Source organism: Notechis scutatus, chromosome 1 (assembly GCF_049901735.1).
Source record: "Notechis scutatus isolate UNSWTSFEM ecotype Mainland chromosome 1, rNotScu1.2, whole genome shotgun sequence".
NCBI classification, from domain to species: Eukaryota; Metazoa; Chordata; class Lepidosauria; order Squamata; family Elapidae; genus Notechis; species Notechis scutatus.
The window spans coordinates 43,663,193-43,688,808 of NC_142009.1; the positions used below are offsets into that span (position 1 = coordinate 43,663,193).

Consider the following 25,616-nt stretch of genomic DNA (forward strand, 5'->3'; position numbering starts at 1 on the left):
CACCTAGTCAAGATTCAGGTTTGCTCTTGGGTTAATTCGGCTTGCAAATTTTTCCCCCTATTAATCTGGCGATTTCAAGGCTTGTGGCTCTATTAGGTTATCACCCCGATCAGTTGAGAGCAGCTCTTTGTGACTGGCGGAGCCTGCCACTTCGCAGGCAGTCTGAGATGGCTGCTTCAGGCAATTAGCCTATCTAATTCCCCGATTGTCTTATCTTTGTGATCTTGCCGGAACGCTCGCAGCCACGGCTCACTTCTCCTTACAGGATCATTTGTCTGACATTTTGGAGAGTCAGCAGCAGCGGCTCGTTAAACTGCTCAGGCATTTAACATCGGAGATTCTGCCTTCCCGCCTTTTTAAACGGCTGGCTTCAAGTTTGCGCCTAAATATTACAGGCACCATTCCCCGCTGGTTTCCCTTCTTGGGGACCAGGGCAAGTACTTTCCCACTCCACTTTCCTGGGATTATTTCTTTTAGCCTGCTGGCGTTGGATAAGCAGGATAGTCCTTAAACAGGAATTTTTTTTCCCCCTCTCGCAATTGCTTTTGGATCGTTACATTGGAGCGAAGCCTCAAGTGCCATTTCAAACAGCGGGACGTTTTTGACAGGAAAGGATCCATCCAGGACCTGTATAGCTGGTTTCCCTTGTTGGGGACCAGGGATCCTGAATATTTCTGCTTGGAGCGCTTGGGGGGGTTTCCTTTGCTGGGGACCCTTAGATACTGTTTCCCATATATACGGGTTTACATATAGATATAGGCATATGTATATATATGTGTGTTTGTATATAGAGATATATATATAGACTTACACTCCTGGAGAAGCGCCCTACTTTCAACCACGGGTAGGCACCACCCCTAAGTACAAATAATAATAATAATAATAATAATAATAATAATAATAATAATAATAATAATAATAATTTTTTTTAAAAAAAAAATTAAAGTTAGAGACACGAGATTCAGTCCTCCACAATGGAAGGTGACAACGTCTTCCGCTCCAAGATAAATAAATCCCGAGATAAGTCAGTGGGCCCCAAAAAGGCCTCTAAGGTGGCAGATATGGATGCCCATAGATGGCATCAAGCCTTGGAAAGGCAGTGGCAGAAACGGGCCAGGGAAGCGGACAAGATGGCTATGACACAACAGTTGGATCAGGGCCCAAGTACATTGTTGGGGCCCTTGGACTTATCCACCCAGCCCAGACAGGCTATTTCTGGACAGCCTCCCATAGGCATATCTCCTCCAATGAGCACTGCCCAGCAAATCCCAGAGGCAACCTTCACTCCTACGGCCGCCAGTTTAAGACAGGAGGAGGGATTACCTGAGACTATTCCCATCAAAATGAGGCAATGGATGGAGATGGCCATACAAAAGGGCATTGCGGCTGGAGTTCAGCAATCCATCCGGACCAGACACTTTTCGGCTACTTTGGAAGCGGGATCCCTGTCTGCTCGATCCTTTGCGCATATGGGACATCATCAAACTCAGGTATTCCCCAATATCCCTGACATACCAGCCCAGGGTCTTCGGGAAGAGGTGGAATTAGACGACCAGGATGTTCCCATGGAGGTGGGGTCGATCCATCAGATGGACTTGGGGTTGTCAGAGGCTGACCCACTAGAACGAGGAATGTCGGATGACAAAGGCCTCATTCCGAACCAACCTACCTTTTCTGGCCTTTTTCGTCCGCACCTCTTTAAACCTTTACTGTTCAAAGCAAAGAACACCGCTAAACTAGGCACATCAAGCCCTCATCCATTGTCAACAGGGTCTCAGGACGAATCCGAGGATCTAATATTCTCACAACCAGCTAATGAGGCAGAAACTATTCCTGTCCCTTGTAAGTTTGCTGAATTAGTACAAAATCAATGGGCATCAGCAGCATCCTACCCAGCCCCAACAGGGTACGATAAACAATATTATAATTTGGCACCAGAGTTTTCAAATTTTCTCAAAACACCAGAGGTGGATGAGCCCATTGTGGCACTGGCCTCTTCTTCAACCTTTCCCAGCGAGGCCGAGGAAGCCCTGAGACCGGAGGAAAAGAGAGCAGAGTTGGCACTCCGTAGGGCACATGTTTCTGACACCTGGGCCATTAGGGCAGCTACAGCTGCGTCCTTTTTTACACGGTCCTCCCTATGATGGCTCTTCCACTTGAGGGATATATTGCCAGCGTCAAATGTCCCCACCAGGACATTGCTAAGATTATTGCAGCGGCAGAATTCTCCGCCAACACCACATTTAATGCAGTCAAATTCTCGTCTCATCTCATGTATCAGCACGGAGACTGCTATGGCTCAGACAATGGCAGGCGGATACCAAGCATAAATGCAAGCTGGCATCAGCCCCAATATCGGGGGATAAATTATTTGGCAGTGTCTTGGAGCCCCTGCTTATTGAGAATAGAAACAAGAAAAAAGTGCTTCCCCCTCTTTTTCGGAGGTCTGAAAACAGAACGCCCCAGTCGTTTCGAAGGAGTTCCTTTCAGACCTACTATCAAGGCCCATACGTTCCCAGATTGCAAAGAACATCAGGCTACAGACCCAGTTTTAGACAGGATAGGTCGGAATCTTCCGAAAGAGGTCAGCAGGGAGGCCAAAACATAAGAAACCCCAGAGGTACCAGAGGCTGATTTTTTTCGTTGCCCCAAGTGAGTCCTTGACAGCAGCTCCCATTGGAGGGTGGCTAAAATTGTTTGCTGATCAATGGGACAGCTCCACCTCTGATGCATGGGTCAGGGACTCTGTTAGGTTTGGTTTGGCGCTAGAGTTTCAATCCTCCCCTCCGAACTTTTTCATTAGGAGCCCTAGGTCCACGGACCCCATTAAGAGAGGTTGATGTAGGAGGCTATCAATCATCTTCTGCATATTCGGGCCATTAGAGAGGTCCCATCTGAACAACAGGGTCAAGGCTGTTACTCTCTATTGTTTGTGGTCCCAAAGAGTTCGGGGGGCTGGAGGGCAATTCTGGACCTCAAACGTCTGAACAGATCATTGGTTTATTGAAAATTCAAAATGACTACTCTCCAGTCCATTCTGCTCAGCATCAGAGAGAACGATGTCCTGACCTCTATAGATCTGACAGAGGCTTATCTACATATACCAATTAGACCTGCTCACTACAAATTCCTTAGATTTTGCTATTGTGATCGGCACTACGAATATATCACCCTACCATTCGGTCTGGCTTCGGCCCCTAGGTCCAAGGCTTTGGCTGCCTCCCTCAGGATCAAATCTATTCATTTACAATGTTATCTGGCTGATATTTTAATTTTGTCATCTTCCAGACATCAAGCAAATTTGGATTCCAAGATTACTCTGGAGACCCTTCAAGGTCACGGCTTTTCCATAAATTGGGATAAAAGCCATTTGATCCCTTCAACTAGGTTAGTTCATTTAGGGGCAGTGATAGATACCATGGAGGGCAAGGTTTTTCTCTCTCAGGACAGGTTGAATAGTATCCAGTCTTTGGCCAGAGAGATCAGAGCCTTAAAGAGGGTTTCCCTGGCAGTTCTGTCTCAACTGTTAGGGAAACTGATTTCTTGTATTTCCATTGTGCCTTGGGCTCGATTCCATTCTAGAGATCTGCAATGGTTCCTGCTACCTTTCCAGCGATCTGGAAGAGCCACTTCCAACGTCCGGATAAAGGTACCCCACAATGTTCTCCGATCGCTCCACTGGAGGTCGGAAAACACGATAAACAAGGGGTGTCCTTTCAAGGAACCTTGCAGGGCAACGATCACAACCGACGCCAGCCTGGGGAGCTCACTTCCAATCCCACACTACACAGGGAATTTGGACTATTTCCGAACAATCACAAAGCATCAACCTGTTGGAGCTGCGAGCAGTTCATCTGGCGTTATGCAGTTTTCTACCCCTTTTCCAATCACGCCACGTTCTGGTCTTGACAGACAATATCACAACCAAGGCCCACGTAAACAGACAGGGGGGTACCCACTCCAAACTTCTGATGCTGGAGACAGCCAGGTTGTTCAAGTGGGCCGAGGCCAATCTGTTGTCGCTCAAGGCAGAGCACATAGCAGGGGCCTTAAACACACAAGTGGACTGGCTCAGCAGGGCCTCAATAGATCAGGCAGAGTGGCACCTACACCCGTCTCTCTTCCAGGAAGCAGTGCGGAGGTTTGGGCAACTGGTGATCGATCTATTTGCCTCTCCCCGCAACGCCCAATTGCCCCGGTATATTTCAAGGTACCCGACTCAGGGGGCAGAGGCCGTCAATGCTCTGCGATGTCAGTGGCCTCCCGGACTTCTATATGCGTTTCCTCCAATCCCTGTAATACCCAGGTTGATCCAGAAGTTATTGGAGGAATGAGCGGAACTGATATTGGTCACCCCTTACTGGCCCAGGTGAACGTGGTTCACGGACTTACAGGACCTGTCGAGAGAACAACCTTGAAAAATTCCACCGTCAAGGGTCTCCCTCTCGCAAGGGCCGGTACTTCACCCGGACCCACAGTGGCTCAGCCTAGCCGTATGGAGGTTGAGCGGAACCGTTTAAGGACCCAACAGATTTCAGAGGATGCCATTGCCACCATACAAGCATCCAGACGGTCCTCTACAAATCGTATATATGAGGCCACTTGGTCCACTTTCTGTCGCTGGTGCCGGGGGCCTAAGATCGACCCAACTACCCCATCAATAGGACAATTATTGGACTTTTTACAGGAGGGGTTGACCAAGGGCCTATCTCCAAATACTTTATGCAGACAGGTGGCGGCCTTAGCCTCGGTGATACCCTGGGGTGACCTTCGTTCCATAGCACACCATCCACATATCCACAGTTTTCTTAAGGGTGCTGCAAACTTACGACCTCCTGTAATTCACTGCTATTCCACTTGGGAGCTCAACAAGGTGTTAATTGCACTTATAACTGGCCCGTTCGAGACTTTAAGGACCGCTAGTCTCAAATTCCTGACATATAAGGTGGTCTTCTTAATTGCGATCACATCAGCAAGGAGGATTTCCGAGTTGGCAGCATTGTCGATGAGAAAGGACCTAAGCGTGTTTCATGTGGACAGAGTGGTTCTCAGATTGGATCCATCGTTCATTCCTAAAGTAAATTCAGCCTTCCACAGAGCGCAGGAGTTGGTGCTTCCAAATTTTTGTCCGAAACCATCTCATAGACTAGAGCATCAATGGCATCGACTTGATGTTCGAAGGGCGTTAAGCATCTATCTAGACTGCACGGCGGCATTTCGAAAATCTGAAGCTCTGTTCCTATCCTTCAACCCATCCACTTTAGGACACAGGGTGTCGTCGACGACCATTGGTAGATGGTTGAGAGCCACCATAGCTAAAAGTTACGAATGCCAGTCCATCTCAGTTCCTAAGGGCATTACAGCCCACTCGACAAGGAGTGCGGCAACATCAGCAGCATGGGCCACTCGGGCTTCCATAGACAAAATCTGCAGAGCGGCGACTTGGGCTTCACCATCGCCCTTTGTCAGAAATTATAAAATTGATGTCCACCCCTCAGCGGACACTTCATTTGGCAGAAGAGTCCTGCAGAGGGTCCATAGAGTTTAGGAGTGGATTTCGATCCAGACGGAGTCCCTCCCTAAGGACAAGCCAAGCTTTGGTATGTCCCACTTCTGGATGCTCTGAACAGCTCAGGGGAGAAAGGGCGTTGGTACTTACCTGATACGCCCGTTCTCTGTGAGCTGTGAAGAGCATCCAGCCCCACCCATTTCTTTTCGTCTGGTGGGGTTCCGTTCCGGTCAGGGATCTAGATTAGGTGATGAGTCCCGGACTTTGGCACTCAGTCTTCGCAAAACTGGGGGACGCTGATGAGGTGTCCCGTGGAGGAGGAGGAGCGTCCCGGAGTTTTAAGCCCAGCCTTTCCAGAAGAGACTGAAGCACCTCCCATTTCTGGATGCTCTTCACAGCTCACATAGAACGGGCATATCAGGTAAGTACCAACGCCCTTTCTGCAGATATGAAAAAAATATCAACAAACCTGGATTTTTTTACCATGTCTGATTATCTTCTGTGCCATTATCATTCTAGAATCCATATTAGATGCTAGAATCTTGGATATACAAAAGAATATGGCAAAATCCAGGAAAGCATGCATCAATCGTTCCCACAATATCATAAATCATTCTGTGCTTGGGCTCTAAGCTCATTGTTTTACAGTAGTCAGATAAAGTGGCAATATTTGGCAACTTTTAGGAAAGTAATATATTTTTATATCTACTTTGCATGGATTTCTTCTATTTTGAAATTCCACAAGTGTAAAGTTTTGAAATAAAGAATATTCATGTTAAAAATAATCTTAAATGTTTTATTGTGGGACATGCTCCTGGCTTCTGTTAAGAATATTAATCAATATGGCATGAAGCAATGTTTTCATGCTTGTCTTAATTTAACAATGCATTGCTTAATTACCCTATGTGGGTGTTTTACATCAAAATTCATTTCTCTGCTTTTAATTTAAAAAAACGTTTGTGAATTCTGGAATAAAAAGTGCTCTGACCTTTAATAACATTTAATCATTGCTTTTTCCTAATGATGTGTTCATGTATATTAATCTATAATATGATATAATTATAAATATATCAAACATGCCATAGCAATATATTTCTGTGGCTTTCTTGATAGCAGAAACACATTATTTAATACATGAATAGTGGCATCTTCATATAAATCCTAGAATATATATCATTGTACTGATTTTTTAAAAATAAACTAGGGTAGGTCCAGGACACAGCAATTAACACAACAGAAGACTTCTAACATTGAAGGAATTACACACATTTGATTTATGTTAAATAATAAAGGAAAACAGGGATGGGATGAACTGCCAGTAAAAGCATATAATAATTATGCAAGCTTCAGTTTTCCCTTGTTTAACAGGCCAAGAAAGGCAATTTTAAAAAATCAAAAGCACAAGTTTTAGGCTCATATCAAAGGCTGCTTTTAGGAATAGCACATCACTGTACTTGCACAGAAGTTGATAAAGAAGGTCAACTGGGTGATTTATAAAGGAAGATTTTTGGAAGGCAATTGGATCTAATGAGGTATGGTGGAATTTGAAGAAGAAGAGTATATGAGAGTAACTGGGATAAAAGAGAGGAAAAGAGAGGAAATATATGCCACGTTATTCTGAAGGAATAAAACACAGGCATTTTACATCTGATCTCTGTATTTGCTATAGTTTTCCTCTACTTTTTCCTCTAGCTTAATTAAAAATGGAATTTTTGTATACTTCATTCTGAGAAATACTTCATATAATTATTTTGTACTAGTTAACTTTAAGCAATGCAGTGCCATAATATTTCTTTCTCTTTTATTATTACATTTATGTTCAGTTTATTTTTAAGATTAATCTGTTGAGACAGCACAAAGGTGAGAGGCCTGTTGTAAATTCTGCAAAAAGATTAAAAGGAATTTGTGTGAACTTTTATAAATAGTACAGCTTCCGTGTATTTGAGAAGAACAGAATATATTAGAAATCTGTTGCCTAACAAATTAGAAATAAATATTGCCAGCTTCCTTGAGGGTTAGTATCAATTCTTTTCACATTGTTTTTATTCTTCCTATGATGCAAATAAAATTTGCAGGAGGAATCATATTCATGCGTGATAGAGACCCCAACTATTCATGTTGTGCCTATTATTGTAAATTTCTAGAATTTACACTTGTATAGTTTGCATCTCTATTTAGTTGCCAATCAAGGTATTGTAGGTGGCTTCTCTACAGCAAGATAGGCTTGAGGTAGTCTAAATTAAACATTCCTATTATAAGACATCATTGTTTTTTTTTTTTAAAAAGCTCCTTATTTTAAAATGTGACTTTTAGTTTTAAGAATATAGAAAATACGAATATAAAATATAGACTTATATCCAAGCAACTGCTTTTTCCAACTTGAAAGAGGGTGTGGAGGGATTAATAGAAAAGTGAGGAGGCAAACAAAATTAATTTCAGAGCTGTTATCTTCTTTCCATTATTTGATTTAAAAAACTGTAACTAGAGAAAGTATGGAACTGCCGCACTTCTGTGAAAGTGCAGTGGTAAGGCCTAGGTGTATCTCTTACTTCTAAAAGGGCCCCTTCATGTAACAGTAGGAGATTAGCCTAGAGATGGGTCAACATGGAGGCTATGTTAAGTCCCTGTAAAGCAGAAGGGTTTGCCATCCGCCAGTGAAGATTTCTGCAGCATGCACAGCACAAACCAGGAGCGAGTCAAGTCTTTGCCTGACACCTTTTCCTCCACTCTTCTTGGTCTTTTGCAGTTGGAGGAGGACAGGCATTCTCAACACTCTCTCCCGAGGTACAGCCCCCTAAGAAGACTGGCGTCCTCCGTTTTCTCCTCCTCAACCCTGGAGACAGAACAGTACCCTCACCTTGGCGGCACTTTCATACAGCGCAGCCGTTCGGCGGAGAGCAGCCCCGTGCGCATGCCCCACCGCAGGCACATGCCCCTCACAGCAGGAAACCACAGACTTATGCCTTCTGTCCTCCGCATTTCCAGATCCCAGCTCCAGCAGGTGTGGGCCCGCTTCACACACAAAACATAGCCTGTACTGGGGAAAGCAGCAGCCTTTGTAATGCAATAATAAAGCCCACCTGCCCCTTTGTCACCATTTAATGCAATATTGAATCCCAGTCGACTTTTGGCCTAGAAGGTATTGTAAATGTCTAAATCCCCTGCCAAGAAAAGGACTCAGAACACCTGCCTCTCTCTAATTCTCCACGACATGGTTCAGAGGCTCATCATGGTTCAAGAGTACAGGTAGAATTGCATACAGCTTATTAAGTGCTGGTCACAGTACAGGACTGCAAGGGGATGAGGTAGCAAATATGAGGCTGTAACTGACTACAATTAAGCTACAGTAGTAAGGCTTGAACAAAGTGACAACACAGACACGAGGGGGGGGGAGGAGAGAGAGAGAGAGATCTTTACACTAAGATAAAATCACTGCAGAGTTTTGCGTTGATCTGTGCTGATGTTGAGGCCTTCTTTTCACATTTTACTTTTGTTAATTTAAGTAAACATGCATGAGAAATTGGAGTCAGTTTTTAAGAAGGATTCACAGATGCATATTTTAAAAATTACAATGTCAAAAATATCTGTCTTTTTACTACAATTTCTGTACCACAGTCAAATTGCACATCTCGCTTCCCTTTGAGTTTGCCTTTACTTTGCAACTCACACAGCGTAGTTTGGGCTGCATTTCTACATCCCCAGCTCAGCCTTTTAGGCATGAGGATATAATAGACATGATTCATGTTTTTATCTTGATCCATGCAGTGAATGCTATGAAGGTATCTAATCCTTAGGAATGTTTACCTGCCAGTTTCCTGGCCTGGCTTAGTGCATTCTTGATACTAAAATTATTCTGCCAGTGTATTAAGAAGGAACTAGCTGATTTATGAAGAGATTAATTATATTTAATTAGAATGCCCCCCCTTTTTTTTCAATACTTATTTCATCAGTCAGTTTTTAGGACACTGTAAAAAAATAAAAAATTGTTAGAACACCAACTGCTTTTAACTAGATAAAATTCTTTTAAATTGTGGTCCTTCAGCATCCATTAATCAGAACCTGGGTTAAAACACATATCTGAAATGCTCAAGCATGTCATTGATACAGACTTTCAGTTAAGCAGGAGAGAGACTAATTGTAAAACAATAATAAAGAATGAAAAACTGATTGAGTAATGTAACATTTTGAAATGTCTGTTATGGAATTTCCATGGAATTTTCTGAGATTACTGGTATTTGCATTATGAACTCAGTATAATTAAAACTTTTCCGGATAAATTTGGAACTTCAATTTATCAGAAACTTGAAGTTGACTCCAAATCAGAATTGACTTAAACTTTTTACTTTATATTGAGTTTTTTTAAATGGTCAGTTTGTTTGTTTTTTCAGATATTGCATGAAACTTCAATTATATTTTCCAATGTTTCCTGTACTTAAGAGGGGTAGAATTGTCTAAGCACAAGCTGGCATGCTTCCCCCATTGAGTTATGTTTATTGTCACAGCATTTCATAGTTATTGCTCTTAGATGATGACAGTTTTTTATTGTAGATCTCTCATATTTGCTATATTAGTAAGACTAGAATGGCTAAGGCTGGATGTAGGAAATGTATGTCCTATTTTACAGATAACAGTCCTGCATTTGAAGACATCCTCTGTAAAAAGGGCTATCTCCAAATTTAATGTAAACAAATGGAACCCAAAGAAGGGATAGCCAAAGGTGTTGAAGTTTCGCATTAGCACCTACCCAAAAGGCTGTGCAGGCACAAGTCTCTTGTCAGTCTTCCATAATATGTTGAGATTATGTAGTTATTTTTAAATTAGAACAATGATTTCTACATTTGTACAGGTGCATACAATACATATAAGCACATGTAAAGCTCATGTAAATTTGTGTTATTTTTTGTCTCTTTGTTAGTAATATCTAACTTGACAGCTCAGGTGTCAACAACGGTCAAAGAAAGCTTTGCTTCTTGTGTAATGCTTTTCCTTCATATTATGTCTTAATAGACAACAGTCACAATCTTGTGATTTAGTGGAATGGAAACTATGGTAAATAGTACAAATTTGTTGAGGGAAAAGTTAATTACATTATATTTATTCCAAAGATTATGTAATTTGGGGGTTTTATATCTTCAATCCAAAGGCAACATTCATGCTTAAATATAGACTTATCTTGGCATCAACTGGAAAGGATTATGTTTAAAATGGCATACTAACAAATCTTTTTTGGTTACCTGACTTGCTTTCAAAAAGTGAATGAAGTCTAAAATGGTGGCACCAATTTAGAATGTCAGCATTTTGGTGCAGGTTGTCATTTACCTTCCACCTCTCAAAAAAGCATACTCAGCAAAAATTCTGGAAGATGTAGAACAAAACAAAAAGCACAAAAGTGGCCCATAAAATGCCCTTCTCTAATAGTTGCACAGTTCCTATTTATGAACTTGTCCATGACAGGTGGATAGCCTGCAGATATAACAATAGAAAGCTTATTAGTGCAAATCAGAATATATGATCAATGTCTAGAATTTAGAGAGATAGGATAAAATTACAGTTAACCTGTGGAATGAATGACTTGTAGTCTGAAAGATGATGGAAAAGAGGCAATTCCCAATATAACATCATGTGGCCATGTGGTCAGAGGCCAACATAATTCTGATATGTGTTTAGAGTCCTTCTGGACACAAAGAATAATTAAGATACAGTAGGTCTAACAAAAATTGTGTCTTTCTTTTGAAGTTGATTATTTACAGTGCCCTTATTAAAAAGAAGCCTCCAAGACAAAAACTTTCAAACCCAAATAAAGAATTTGCGAATTCTCCTAATTAATTAATTAGTCAATCTTATATACCAATCCAACTTTAACTCACTTGGAATAGTTTGTATATTTCTTATCAGACTGCTTTTTAAATGAAAACCATAATACAAGCCCACTGTGTAATGTATGAAATAAGAGCTTCAAAATGTCTTGTTTATTTATTAGATTTATTGGCTGCCCATCTTACTACAGGGTAACTCTGGGCAGCTTACAATATTAAAAAGATAAAACTATACAAAACTTATACACAATACGAATAATATAGTAAAATATACAAATATAAATACTTAACCCTAACTAAAAGATGGTGAGGAAGGAAGTAGGATGTGGGGGGGAGATGGGATCTGTTATTAATCTATCAACCAGCCGCAATGTGAAGCCCTATCCTCAATTGTGGTCCTGAGCCAACTGTCAGGGTCAGGTCTTTTAGCTCTTGGGGAAGGTCAGGAGCTCTGGGGGGCAAAATGTTCCAAAGGGCTGGAGCAATGGCAAAGAAATATTTTTTAAATAATCTGAACCTATGGCATGAAGGCTTTAAAGGTGATTACCAACACTTTGAATTGCACCTGGAAGCAAACTAGCAGCCAGTGCAGCTCGCAGAGCAGTGGGGTTACATGGGCCACTCTTGTGGCCCCAAAACCTGCCCACACCACTGCACTTGCACCAGCTGTAGCTTCTGAATGTTCTTCAAGGGTAGATCTGTGTAGAGCGCGTTGCAGTAGTCCAGATGCAAGATGACTAGGTTTTGAATGACTTGAGAGCAGCAACTCAAGAAGATTGTCTCATATAATATGCTGTTTGGAATTTTCTGGTGTGGTCATAGTCCCCGCATCCCTTTGTAATTTTAATTTTGCTTGAGAATGCTACCTGCTTTTAAAGTCTTACAAAATATATTTAAATTTTCATCAAGTCATTCATGTGTTTTTAAAAGCATTTCTTAAGTGCTGTAAGACATGGTATAAACACTATGGAGCAGTACAGTGAAAAGAAGTTATGCATCCCCTTAATATTTCCTTGTAACATGCTTTGTGTATTTGCATGTGCACAATTTATAGATTTTAAAAATGACTTTGCACTTTAAGGCACAAATTGGTTGCACCTTTCTGTAAGCATAATCTTCACCGAACCCATTGTAGCCTACTTCTCAACTTCCCATCATGTCTTGCCACTCATAACCACACATCGTGGATGATGAGTGTTGTGGTTCAGTATATCTGCAAAGGTCCCAGTTGGACAAAAGTCTGAAGCTGTACTATAGTACATTCTAATCTCCAGTTTGATATTATACAGTATATAAAGTGGTAAGTGAAATGTACAATTTGAGAAGGCAGTTTAGCAAGTTATTAAAAACAAAATAATTAAAGACAGTAATAATTTTAATAAAGCCTATGAGAAATTTGTTCCTTGAAGCTTATTCCATGAATGATTAAAAGGGGGAGAAACAGTTCCATTGATCACAATGTGGTATGTTATTAAAATACCCCCAGCTGCATGGTAATAGCCAACCAACAATGTTGAAAATACCTCATTGATGCAACCTTGATTTGTAATGAATGGAGATTGAACCCATTATGCTGCTCTAATTGAAAACTAGTTTTTTGAGTTCAATTTCTAAGATTTCCAGATCTTAATATAATTGATAAAATCTTTTGTATAGGATTCTTAGCTCTGTGTTTCATAATATGTAACACCTCTTTGTCTACCGTGTTTTTTTCAAAACTTTTTTTTTCAAAAGTGACTGCAGTTCTTGAATAAGACAAAAATCATAGCTCTCTAAGAGCACACTGCCCTATAAAAGGCTTTTTTTCATTGAATAGTAGAAATGAACTCCTTTTTCTCCTTGGACTTTCTTGTTGTATCTTTCCTTTTATCTCATGCTCCATAGTTTTTTGCCTAGTTTTCCTCAACTTACATTCTTGCAATTTCTGTTCTCCTTTCTTCTGTATCTGTTGTATCTGTTTTCATTCTTCCAAATTTCCCTTTAGGGATGTTTCCACCCCTGTTACATTAATATCTAGAATTCTGCATAAATATTCCTGAATCTGTTTCTAGGCTATTTTTTCTTACAAAAATAGTTCTAATTCTCAACCTCCTTTCAAAGGTGCTTGCTTCTTATAAATCACAATGTTTGTGAATACAATTTCATTCTCAATCATTTGGGCTGGTAGGTGATACAATAAGCAAATGATGTGTATATGATAATATATTGGCTTTTTATAGTATCTTTCATCCAAAATGTTCTAAAGTGCTTTACAAAACATGTGCACAATATAGGCAGTACACACATAGTATCTATTTATTTAACACAGCTGCTCCTTAGTAGTTTTTTAAAGCTTGGTTCTGCTATCTGTGATAGTAAAATAGGGTTACATTCAAAGCTCCTTATGCTGCTGCTGAACACCAATCAGTAATAGATTGTGGCCTGATAGGAAAATTGATATTCTAAAGATGATACAAGAAAGATGAGTACAAACTAGATTTGGTTTAAGCTCTAAGGATGTTATTCTGATTGTGGGGAAAGACATCCAGTCATTTCCACAGAAGGTCAGGATCTTGTTTTTCATATCTATAGAATTTTTCATAGATCCAATACTGTGAATCCACTATTATGGATTTGTGAACTGGCTTCAATTTTTCGGTCTTTCACATAAAATAGTCAAAACTTTATAATACTATACCATTTTATATGAATGTCTAAAAATGAGATTATAGTCATGCATGTTCATTTCTTCCTTACTGAATTAGTGATGCTTCCCTCATTTGCCATTATTCTTAATTAAATCCTTTAGTATAAGAATATTAGAATCACAGGGGAAAAGTTTACCTTGTGTATTCATATGTTGTGGGTTTGGGATCAAACCGACTTCTATAAGTGGGTTATTTCTAGCATAAATATATTAGAAATCCTAACAAATCAGATAATTAATTAATTTTAACTTAAACCGATCTCAACTTTTCTGATTATTTTCAATGTAAAATAATTAGAGATTATCTAGAGATTTTCTTTAAAGATGCAATATATGCACATATACCGGGCATATCCCAGCTTATTTTGTATGTTGTGTTCTAGGACTTAACACAGTCATTAGGTATAATCTACCATACCAACCTTAATTAGGGCTTTGCTTTTATGGTCATTTCCCCCCCAGCGAATTTGTACATTAAAAAAAATACTCATTTTTCTTCTACCAGATGTTGGGTTAGATAAAAATACTGGACAGCTCCCCTTTTCTAAAATATTTTTCCTCACTGGCCCAGCATCAAATGTTTGTGGTTATTGGTGAATCACTCCTGCCATTTTGAGTCATTCCTTAGTTTTTCAGCATCAAATGGTACTTTCGTTTTGATTGTATATCTTGTCCATTATTATTTCTTCTGGTCTTCGATCTATTGAACAACTGAAAGAGTAGCATAGGATCAAAATCAGAGAATTTTATGCAGTTTTTGTTGTGTTGTTTCTCAGTGGGTTGGTCTGAGCTTATGATAGTACAAGTTGAGAAATGCCTTATTATATGAGGTCTCACCTTGAAATTAACACTGCAAAGAAATTCAATCAAATGGAAAACTACTTTTGGCAGTTTTTAGAAGAAACAAAATAATATACTATTCATGACATGTAGATAATTTTGCTTCTGAAATGCTTATAAAGCTTCCTTTTTATAAGTCACTACTATCAAATGCTATCACTTCCTTAAGCACAAGTCTGTGCTGATAAATGAGCTGAAGTTGTTGAAGTGCAGCTTCCCATTGCATTTGGATTTGGATTAAGGCATTTAATGGCTTTGTACTTGCAAATCAAAGTCAATCACTTTGAAGAGTTAGGTTATCATAATTTTATTTTTGTGCAGTTTTGTACAGCCTGCAATTTATGTTACCTTATTTAACAAGGATTTATGATAGAAGCTACATAGTATTGAAAAATGATTTCCTGGATTTGTCTTTCCCCACAATGATATGAAACTGATGAAGAGTTTTTGTTGTTGTTGTTGCTAGTTTTGGTAACACTTATGAAGTAACAGTTGGTCAAGCTCCTTTCATTGTTAGACTTCTGTATATTGAATCATGGTAATATTTAGTTCTGCTTTAGCAGTTTCACAACAGCACAAGGATAGCATTTATAGTAAATGTTTTTAACACTCCATTTGATGTATTGGTAGTCATTGTAGTATTCAAACTACTGAAAAAATGATATAATGAATGTAAAAAAACACAAGCTGCTATAATTATGTAACTTGGAGTTGAAAGTTGATCTCCATTTTTGCATTAACCTGCATGTAATTTAACATTCAGAATCAAATTTATGATCTATTTTTTTTAAACAATGTATTATGCTTTCTGTTGAATCCTGTCTCTTCAGTGTACCTAGATTAATTATATCTTCTTTGTAATAAATCACAGAGCTTCCTTATCAATAAATCATCACAAATGCAGGCAAACTATCTCTAAACATAAAATGCATCTACATTGCAAAAGCTGTTCCATGTATCAATAGAATAAGAAGGATGCTCAAAGGACACTTACTTGCCCCTTCACTTTGGTCCTTCCTGAGAAAAAAACAGAACTTGCTTATATTTGGCCTTATCTCTGTACCAAAAATATACTGATATTTTCAGAATATATTACAGTTTATTACTTCTTCCCAAGATTGGAACAAAGATAGTTAATGAAATTTCTCCTCTTCTCTGTCTTCCTATGTTTCCCCCACCACCACCAAACCTGTGCAGGTAGAACCATAGCAATATATGAAGAGTTTCAAAATAAAAGAATTGACTGAATGAAAGGCATATTCATAAGGGGTTAATTTCAATGCTTCTGATTCATACAATCTAAATTGCAGTGTACTTTAGTGATAGCCATGGTTGCTATCATTGTGCAAGACTATGTTGATGAATCGGGTACACAGAAAACTTATCGGAACCTATCCCTAGCTTTGAAAAAAAACTATAAATGGAGGAATAGCTTCTGAAAGCCATCAAACAATATGTGTGTCCAGAATTTAGAAAACTAAGTTGATGAGAATGGACATATTACAGTGCAATCATGCAATGTCTGGATTTGTATTTTACAAAGCAGATATCCTACAAAATCTTTAACAACATTTTGAAATTGTAGATTTGCAATTTCTAAATGAATAACATATTCTGCCTGCAAAGGATCATACCAGTTTCAGGATATATTAAACTCTTGCTTGTTCATTCTTGTGGGAGATGGATGGTTATTTGTTGAAATACATCTGCATTTCTCAGGATTAAGGCCTCTTCTAATTTCTTATGCCTGAGATCACTTGATGAAACTTGTGTTGTGTTTCTTGGGCTTTCTAGTTTTCTCTCATAATCATTAGCACGCTCAGGGATTAGAGTATCTTTCTTTTGCCTTATCCTAAGCCCAAACATTTGCTGCTACTGTTTATTAGGGGTCAGCAGTTGGCAGTACTAAAATTTTGAAGGCGAGAATGCTTGGATATTTTTTTCTTCTTCTGTTTGCACGCTGGTCCCAATATGTATAGAAATGAAACAGTGATGATTTTATAGGATCAGTGTGCATACAAAGAACTAATTTCTAACTACAGTTTGGCTGAATGGTGGAATCATATTGTCTTTTCTCTAGAATGAATTCCTCCTTCTCTCACACACACATCTTACTCTGGCTGTGCAATCAAAACCTCTCCTCTGTTGTTCCAAGCATACAGACCAGAAAGTCACATTCCAAAAAGATGAAACAACAAAAACTGAATTTTATTTCATTTCCATTTAAATTTAATAAAAAATAAATGTGGGTAATATAATTATTCCCTAGTCATATAGTTTTCTTCTATTGTAGTTTTTGAGGCTTCTAGAAAAAGCACTGGAAACTTGCAGGGGTGAAAGTGTGACACACAGTCCTGGGGCCTCAGCTGTGCATATAACAGACTTCTAATGTCAAATCTTTAATTTTAAGGCTCATCACTTCTCAACTAAACCAGAGTGTCAGTCAGTATTGATGTATTTGCTAGATGCTCTTTAAAAAGAAATTTAGAAAGAATGGGATTCATGTTAGAAAATGAATGCTTGGTCCAGCAGTGAAGATACCATATTACATTTGCACCAGCTTTTTGTCCTATGGCAACATACTATCTTGGTGGGTTTTCCCAAACATCCAAGTTTGTTTTGTGTTGCTGTTTTCTTATATGGAGTGCCAATTCTTCATATTTTAAATATCTTTTTAATGAAAACCTCAGGAATTAGAATCATCCCGGTATTACTGCAGACTGATACATGTATATTTAGCATCGACTGAAAAGGCCTAAAACCCTTCCTAGGAGAGTTATGAGGTATAACTTTATTGTGGCATAGCAGGAATTAATTTGGAAGGACCGAGTTATCAGAAGGGGTTCAAAAGTTTGTTTTCCCTGAGCCTTTTTATTCTTTGTGTGTGTTGCCTGTTAGAACTGAAGATAATTTTCTGCGTCCCTGCCTTTCACCTTTTTGTACTGACATTGTATAATATGCTTGCACTATTTCCCTGGGCAAACCAAGCATGTAAGAAAAAAATTGAAGCTTCTTTTTTATATATAAAAGCACTGTATTACTTCTGTATATAGAAAGACTAATGGCAACACAGAACTTGAAATTCTATCTTATGTATAAAAGCATGCACTGAATTACTTGTATGTAGAACATGCTGTAAATGCTGCAGAGTACTGTAAGATCCTACACTTGAAATCACAAATAACAAGCAACTTCATCTTTTAAAACAAAACAAGAAACAAAAAAAAACGAAGCTGTGCAAGGGATTTTGTGCCTTTTTTAAATCCATGTATGTTAATCCAGACAATCGGGAAAAAAGCTTGTATACTACCAAAACCTTATTAAAGAATCAAAGGCATAACTTGTGGCAGTGTTTTTTTTTTAATCTCATTTTTCACTGGACCATCGCTCTTCTTGTAATGTAAACTTCAAATCCAAATGCAAACTCTCCTTACCTGGCATTATCATTGTGGAGGATTTTTATTAGTGAAAACGGGGGATACATTTTAGATTTAATAGAGAGAAGGATACATCCTGCTCTACTATCCTAAAAGTTACATCTTATATATTAGCATAAGAGGATATATTTTCTTGAACGTCCTTCTTTAGACTCCGTATTATGATTTTGCTAATGTGTTCTCCCTCATTTCTCTGACTTCCTATTAGGCCTTGGGATAGAAAGAAACCAGTGTAGAAACGTGTCAGCCTAAAAAAACCAATTAATGGTTTGATGCTTGTGGAGTTAGCCAATCTTTTTAAATGGGGAGGGCAATGAAATATAATACTGACTAAGGCAGTGGTGAAGAGAACAACAACCACTAAGCATGCCAGGGCATCAAGATCAATTGTAGCAGGAAAACACATTGTGTGGGCTGACCAGACATGATACACTAGCTAAAGGTAAAATGCATAAATGCAGCATTGATGCATAAATGAAGCTTGATTCCTGGCAATGACACTGACATGGTCAGGTCATTTAGAGGTGATTTTATACTGGCTTCATCTCAGATGTCTTTTCAGTTTTCAGTCTTGATGATATACTTGGTGTTTCCTATTTGGGCACTAAACAGATACAGTCTGCTTTTGGAAATCAGATAAGATCAACTATACAGACTTGCTGTACTTACACAATTTTATGAGCAATATTTCCTCAAGTGTGGATAAAGGTGTATGCTGGTTTTTCAAAGATCAAATGTTTGAAAACAGAAATCTGCTAAGTGTTGAGTGTAGACTCAACTATAATGCAGCTTCGCTTATTTTTGTGAAGGTTTTTCCAGAATTTAGTAGAATAGCACTGCCCTGCATAAATGTTTCTAGTAATTTCCTGGTTTGTTATTTTGGCATTCCTCTGCTGTAATTTTTTTCTTCAAAAAATGACATCTCTGCCACTCCCCTCTCCCCAATTTTTACAGGAGTATCCAAATGTAATTGAAGACTCTTAATTTCTACTAACTGCTAACTTCTAATACATCAGGTGTTTTTAATGCTGAAAAAGCTGCAGGTCCAAACTCAGTTGTCAGTACTATTGTAAATATTGCTAGTAAATTATAATGGATAAATGATATTTATCTTTTTAACCCAGAAAAAAAGGAGAAAAACTAATTATCACCTAACTCTAAAGTAAATATCATATCCATCCAAATCTTTTATATAACAGTTTTAAAAATAAATTTTAAGATATGGTTTAATTCTATAATCAATTTGTTTGACATGAAAAGAGGAATCAAAATACAATTTTTGGAAATAGTATACCACAGTTTTTTAACTGATGGTGACAGGAGGTATATTTGTTATAGTTTAACCCAAAGCTATGTAATGAACAAAAACTTCTGTATAAGAATATTCCAAAAGGGTGCAGTGGTGGTATTCCATTTTTTTTACTACCGGTTCTGTGGGCATGGCTTGGTGGGCTTGGGTGTGGCATAGCTTGGTGGGTGTGACAGGGGAAGGATACTGTAAGATCTACATTTCCATCCCACTCCAGGTGAAGGATACTGTAAAATCCCCATTCCCTCCCTACCCCACTAACCTGCTTTCCAGCTCCGTTCTCCTGTGCAGGGCAACAAAAGAAGACCCAGTCGATCAGCTGGGACTCCGATCAGCTGGGACTCAGGAGGCAGAGAATAGATGGGGGCGGGTCAAGCAGAGGTGGTATTTACCGGTTCTTCAGACTACTCAAAATTTCTGCTACCGGTTCTCTAGAACCTGTCAGAACTGGCTGAATACCACCTCTGATGCATACATTAAATGTATTTATACATTAAAAACATGATAAACCAACACAGAATATATTGCTGGGAATAAAAATTATTTTTTAAAAAAAGAATATATTGTTGGGTTCCACTCTGTTATTATACATACATACATACATACATACATACATACATACATACATACATAATGTAAACCAATAAATTCTAGATATTATTTTCTCCCTTTTTATAACCCTGTAATCCCTTAATTTAGGATAGAGTTGAGGTGACTGGATGGAGCTGAATATTGATTGGCCAGATGCCCTTCCTGACACCACACAGGGCTCACAGCAGATATTTTCTCTTTGCACCCTAAGAGAGAAACATCTGCCATTACCTAGGATCAAACTCTCAGCCTTCCAGGTGGGAAGGAAGCATCTTCATCACTAGCCACCACACTGTTCTTATTGTATTATTGTATAAATCATAGTTTAAGATCCACTGACACGATAGAAGTTAAGACACTCTTCCATTGTTTATGTAATATAGGAATTTAATTCTTTATTTCATTCATCTCTTAACATCTTTATATCAAGTGGATTTATTGATAACAAATGTCTATAGAAACTAATAGGTATTTTAGTTTTAAAAGATTTAACCATTTGTTCCAGTAATTTGGATGTCTTAGAAGTTGAAAATGTTTCTGGTACAAACAATGTTGTTAACAAATGTTGCAGCTGTAAATATTGCCACTGAGTTACATGGTCTGATAGATGAAATTTATCTCTTAGCACAGTGTATGTTAAAAATACATCCTCATCATTATCAATTGGTCCAAAGTCAATATTCTCCCTTTCATCCAATTTTTCTGCATCACCATCTTCTTCCCAATTTTTAATGTCAGATTTTCCCTTAGAGTCATGAGAAAAAGGATAACATATTTTTAGACATTCCATTCCATATCTTCCTGATATAATTGTTTCTAGGGATATTAGAATTCTATTATATTTAAATCTTAAAACTGTCCATGTATTAGATCTAACCAAAGGTGTTATATATCTATATTCCAAAACATTCATATCTGCTACCTCCTTTGGATGATGCCTGATTTATCAAATACTCAGAGCTGCTGAAGTGACATGTCACTAATATAACATGAAAAGTATAACTGAAGCCCTTCTTGGAGCATATGCAATGCAGGGCACACTTTCTTAAAATTTTATCGAAAGTAGCTGTTAAAATTTTCTGGCATTAATTTCACAGAAATATATCACCTGTACATGCAAAAGCACAGATGATCACTTGAAGAATCACAGTTACATTAAGCAATTTTTATTACTGTCTAATTGATGCTTAGCGAACTGTACAGCAATCTAGTCTTATTTCCTGTGTAACATTTGCTTCCGACTCATTTCATGAGATATTCGTCAATTTTCAGATAGTTTTTTTTAAAAAAACAGAAGGATTTCCACTTCAAAATAATGTCATATATGTTTCTCCTATCCCTGAACATCTCTGATTTTTTTCTACAGTTTTCCTTTTATTAAATGACCTCCTGCTACTGTGTGTTGCTAGAAACCATACAATGTTTATCTTCGCTGTGTATATTCTCTTTTTAACTGTTTTTCTTTCTGTTCCAGTTACGTTTTTCTTGTTTACAGGATGACCCATGGGGTTTGCTAGGGGTATTTACTGAATAATAACCTTTTGCATTGTTACCTCTTAGGAGTGTTAATCAGACATCACACTAGTAGGAGGTAAAGGGCAAGTTTTGTTTTTAGCAGCAGCAGCATCGGATCAGTGGGAGGCGGTTGTCTCTCCTTCCTTCCTATATGTATTAGATCTGGATACTGAAGATGGAATACTGAAAAAGAATGAGGGGGAATTCTACCAACTGTTCTTCAGGCATCCCAGTAGATACCCTTGGGCTTTAAAGCAGGGTATTAATATCATGTGGTAAGGGATTTGTGAATACAGATTTCCCCCCCCCCTGCAAAACCTTTCTTCAAACATAACTTCATTAATTCCTTTATTTAACAAAACTAGGAAGGGGCATCCTGTGATTCTTGGTCTCTGCATAATTTTGAAAACCATGCATAAGTAACATTCACATCGAAGGCAAATGTTTCTCCCTCAGAGAGAGAAAGATATAAGACCAAAAAGGGATGAAAGGAGACAAGTCCTTCTACTTTCCACTCTGATTCTACTTGCTGCCGAGTGCCAAACAGATGCTGTTCCCCCCGCCCCCAAGTGGTGTGAAGCTGACAGGAAAGGGTCCCCAGCTCTTGGTCTCCATTCATTTGTGGTTTTAATTCTCCTGGCTAATTTCAGATATTACAACATTGCTTATAGAGTTTTAACATTCTGGATAACCAACTTTTTTTGTATGTCTTTTTCCAGGTATTCCCACTGAAACCTTTTGAAATGAATGGTCTCCCCAGGGTGGTGCCTTTAAATTTGCCTTGCCAAGATTTCAAAAGGGATGTATCAGAAAATAGGGAAAGATCCAAAATTCTCCAACGAATAAAAAAAGTGGATTTCTCAAATGTTGTCTTAACTTCCCCTTGTAAACCACCTAATGCTCATCTTCAGCTGGCAAATGGAAGATACAAAGAAAAAAAGGAGGAAAAAGAAGAAGAGGAAGAGGATGATGATGAAGAACTTGATAATTTAGGGGAAGAACTTGATATGCGGAGTGATTCAAGCAGTGATGTTAGTCAAAAAAGTACTGAGCGTAGTCAGGAAGGTGCTCCATCCACTCTTTTAGCAGATGACCAGAAGGAATCCAAGGGTCGAGCATCAGCTGCAGAAGGAGACCTGGAACTTGAGGAAGGCTCGAAAACATTAGTTCTCTTTTCACCAGGTGACCTGAAAAAGTCTCCTATGAATACAGACTTGGCTCCTGATATTGATCTTGGAACTCTTGCTGCACTGACTCCTCAAAGTGAGAAACCACAGCCTATGGGAAGCCAGCTCGATGTATCTGAGCCAGGGACTTTGTCTTCCATCCTTAAGTCCGAACCAAAGCCTCCTATGTCCGTGGCCGCAACCTCCTCCCCTTTTACTAAAGTTGAACGCACGTTTGTCCATATTGCCGAAAAGACACATCTAAACATCATGTCTTCCAGTGGCCAGCTTATGAGGCATGAGGAATACTCTAATGCAGGGCAATTTGAAGAGATAATCATTGAGGAAGAATTAGAGGAAAATCAGGTACTGATAGAAAATGGGAGTGTGAATTCAGCGTTGGAAGGGGGAGAAATGGAAAGTTGTGCTTTCTCAGTGAATCATATTGAAACCACCTCTGAAGCTGCAGGGGAACTGGTATTCCTGAATGGTGTTAAAATGGGAGAAGGGGAGGAGCTAGAACTTAAGGGCAAATTTATTCCCGAGTCAGATGTGGAAGAAGATAGTAAGTTGATTTCAGAAGAACCTGGCCTTGATAATAAAACCCTTGCAAATGAATCCCTTAGACAACCAGAGTTGCTTCCACATATTCTAGCAGAAACTTCCAAAAAGCCACTGAATGTAAGGTATAGAAGCCGGATTCCTGTCTTGCTGTCTGAAGAAGACACTGGATCAGATGTTTCAGCTTCACACTCCGGCAAAGAAAGGCTATACAAGAGACTGAAACAGCAGGATTTGGCTCGGCTGGTGATGGAGAAAAGGCAAAGCCACCTGTTCAGGTTAGCTTCCGGAGCTTCATCTTCTGCTTCCTCTAGCGATGAGAGGCAGCGGGCTTCAGAAACCTTGTCAGCCACTGGTTCTGAGGAAGATACTCATGATTCCGATGATTTCACCCCAAGGAAGATTGGAAATCAGGAGAGAATTTCCCTGGTAAAGATGGAGGAGAGAAGTTTTAATATAAGGAGCAGAATCCCTCGCCCCATTGTTCCTGTAAAACCACCTGCGATAGAACTAAAATATGGGAGCCCTTCAGCCCTTCCACCAGCAGCACCAAGTAGAAGTACCGGTGATGCAGCTGGGTCCATAAGGTATGTAGTATTACTTTCTGATTCAGCAAGCAGTTGGATTTACAGTTACTTTTGCCCTTGCTATCTCCTCAGCTCCTTCTTTATATTTACCCAGCCTATCCACTAGACCAGGGGTAGTCAACCTTTTTATACCTACCGCCCACTTTTGTATCTCTGTTAGTAGTAAAATTTTCTCTAACCACCCACCAGTTCCACAGTAATGGTGATTTATAAAGTAGGGGACAAAACCCCTACCGTCCACCATGAAAGCTGGAACGCCCACTAGTGGGCGGTAGGGACCAGGTTGACTACCAACTGCGCTAGACTGTAATCAACCATTTTTTCCCAGATTGATCTTGCTATGCTGTTAGACAACAATTTTAAAATAGGGTGCCTACAAAGCCTTCCCCAATATCCCATGGCTTTGCTTTCAAAATTAGATGGAAGTTGGTATTTTTGCATTTAAAAGAGATTCCATTGGGGTCAAGGAAACTTTTTCAAACCCGATTGGAACACAATAAAATTCTTTGGGAGTATTTAGAAATAAAAGATATAAAAAAGGACATTTTAGGCAGGAATCACAACTGAAGGAGTAAGCCTATTTTATGCCCTCTTAGTTTAGTATTCCCTACTGGAGATTTTTTTCAAGCTTAACATCGTATACTAGAAGTTCCTATATATAAGGTTGTGGGTAACAATTCCAATATATGTATCGTCTATGACTTTTATTATCTTAGTTGAAGTACGTAGCTGCATCTACATTCTCTAATGTTTACTTTCCTTACAGGTAGTCCTCAACTTACAACTGGTCATTTAACTACCAGTTGAAGTTATTATAGCCTCAGATGGGATGTTTTACATCCTATAAAAATGTCATAGTACATCCACTCCTAATCACATGACCACAATTCAGGTACTTGGCAACCTTTTCACAATTATGATCAGCTTCCAAGCACCCTGCGATCATGTGATTACCATTTACAATCTTTTCTATTGGCATTCCCTGAAAGTCAATGGGGAAGCCTGCAGGGAAGGTTGCAAGTTGTTGCTGCCTGCTGAGAGGACTCCCTCTTATCTTCGGGGACTGTCTGCCAAATGGAGCTCAGCCCCTTTGCTCCTCGTAGAAACAGAAACTCATTTCTTGTGCATTTAATGTGTAACCTGTCTTTCTTCCAAATAATATATATTGTACAAGGCAGGGAATTAGAAAATAAATGCAAAATATCATTTAAATACTTCAATAAAAGAAACCAGTATCTTAAACAGAATTTCTCTACCTTTAAATGATCAGTATGTAGTGTTTGCTTCTTTAACAGAAGTGGCTTCTGTGCTTGGTTTATGTGACTTTCAGCAAAGATGATGCTGTTCCTTCAAAAACATAACCTGCATCTCACCTCTACCATGCAAATAACATCTTGGCTGAAGCAAACACTGCATAAACATGTCCAAATATGGGTATCCATAGAGAAGGCAAGAATGACAAAATATACATAACCCTGTCACAGTGCAAATGTGAGTCACACACTAACAATAGACATTAGGACTCAAAACTACCCTAGTATTTTTTGTATTTGCAGAATGACATCTCAGCATGCATTTTGCTATTTTGATATCACTTTG

The 25,616-nt window shown here is 38.9% G+C and overlaps 1 protein-coding gene across 4 annotated transcripts in view; it reads left to right on the forward strand.

Annotated features, from left to right (window-relative positions):
• Positions 1 to 25,616, forward strand: part of TTBK1 (tau tubulin kinase 1) — a 112,183-nt gene that overhangs the window by 77,496 nt on the left and 9,071 nt on the right. For all 4 annotated transcript variants that reach the window (XM_087962600.1, XM_087962604.1, XM_087962606.1 and 1 more), the window contains one exon: positions 22,423 to 24,017. In XM_087962600.1, the coding sequence (XP_087818726.1) occupies positions 22,423 to 24,017 (1,595 nt within the window). The remainder of the gene's footprint in view (positions 1 to 22,422; positions 24,018 to 25,616) is intronic.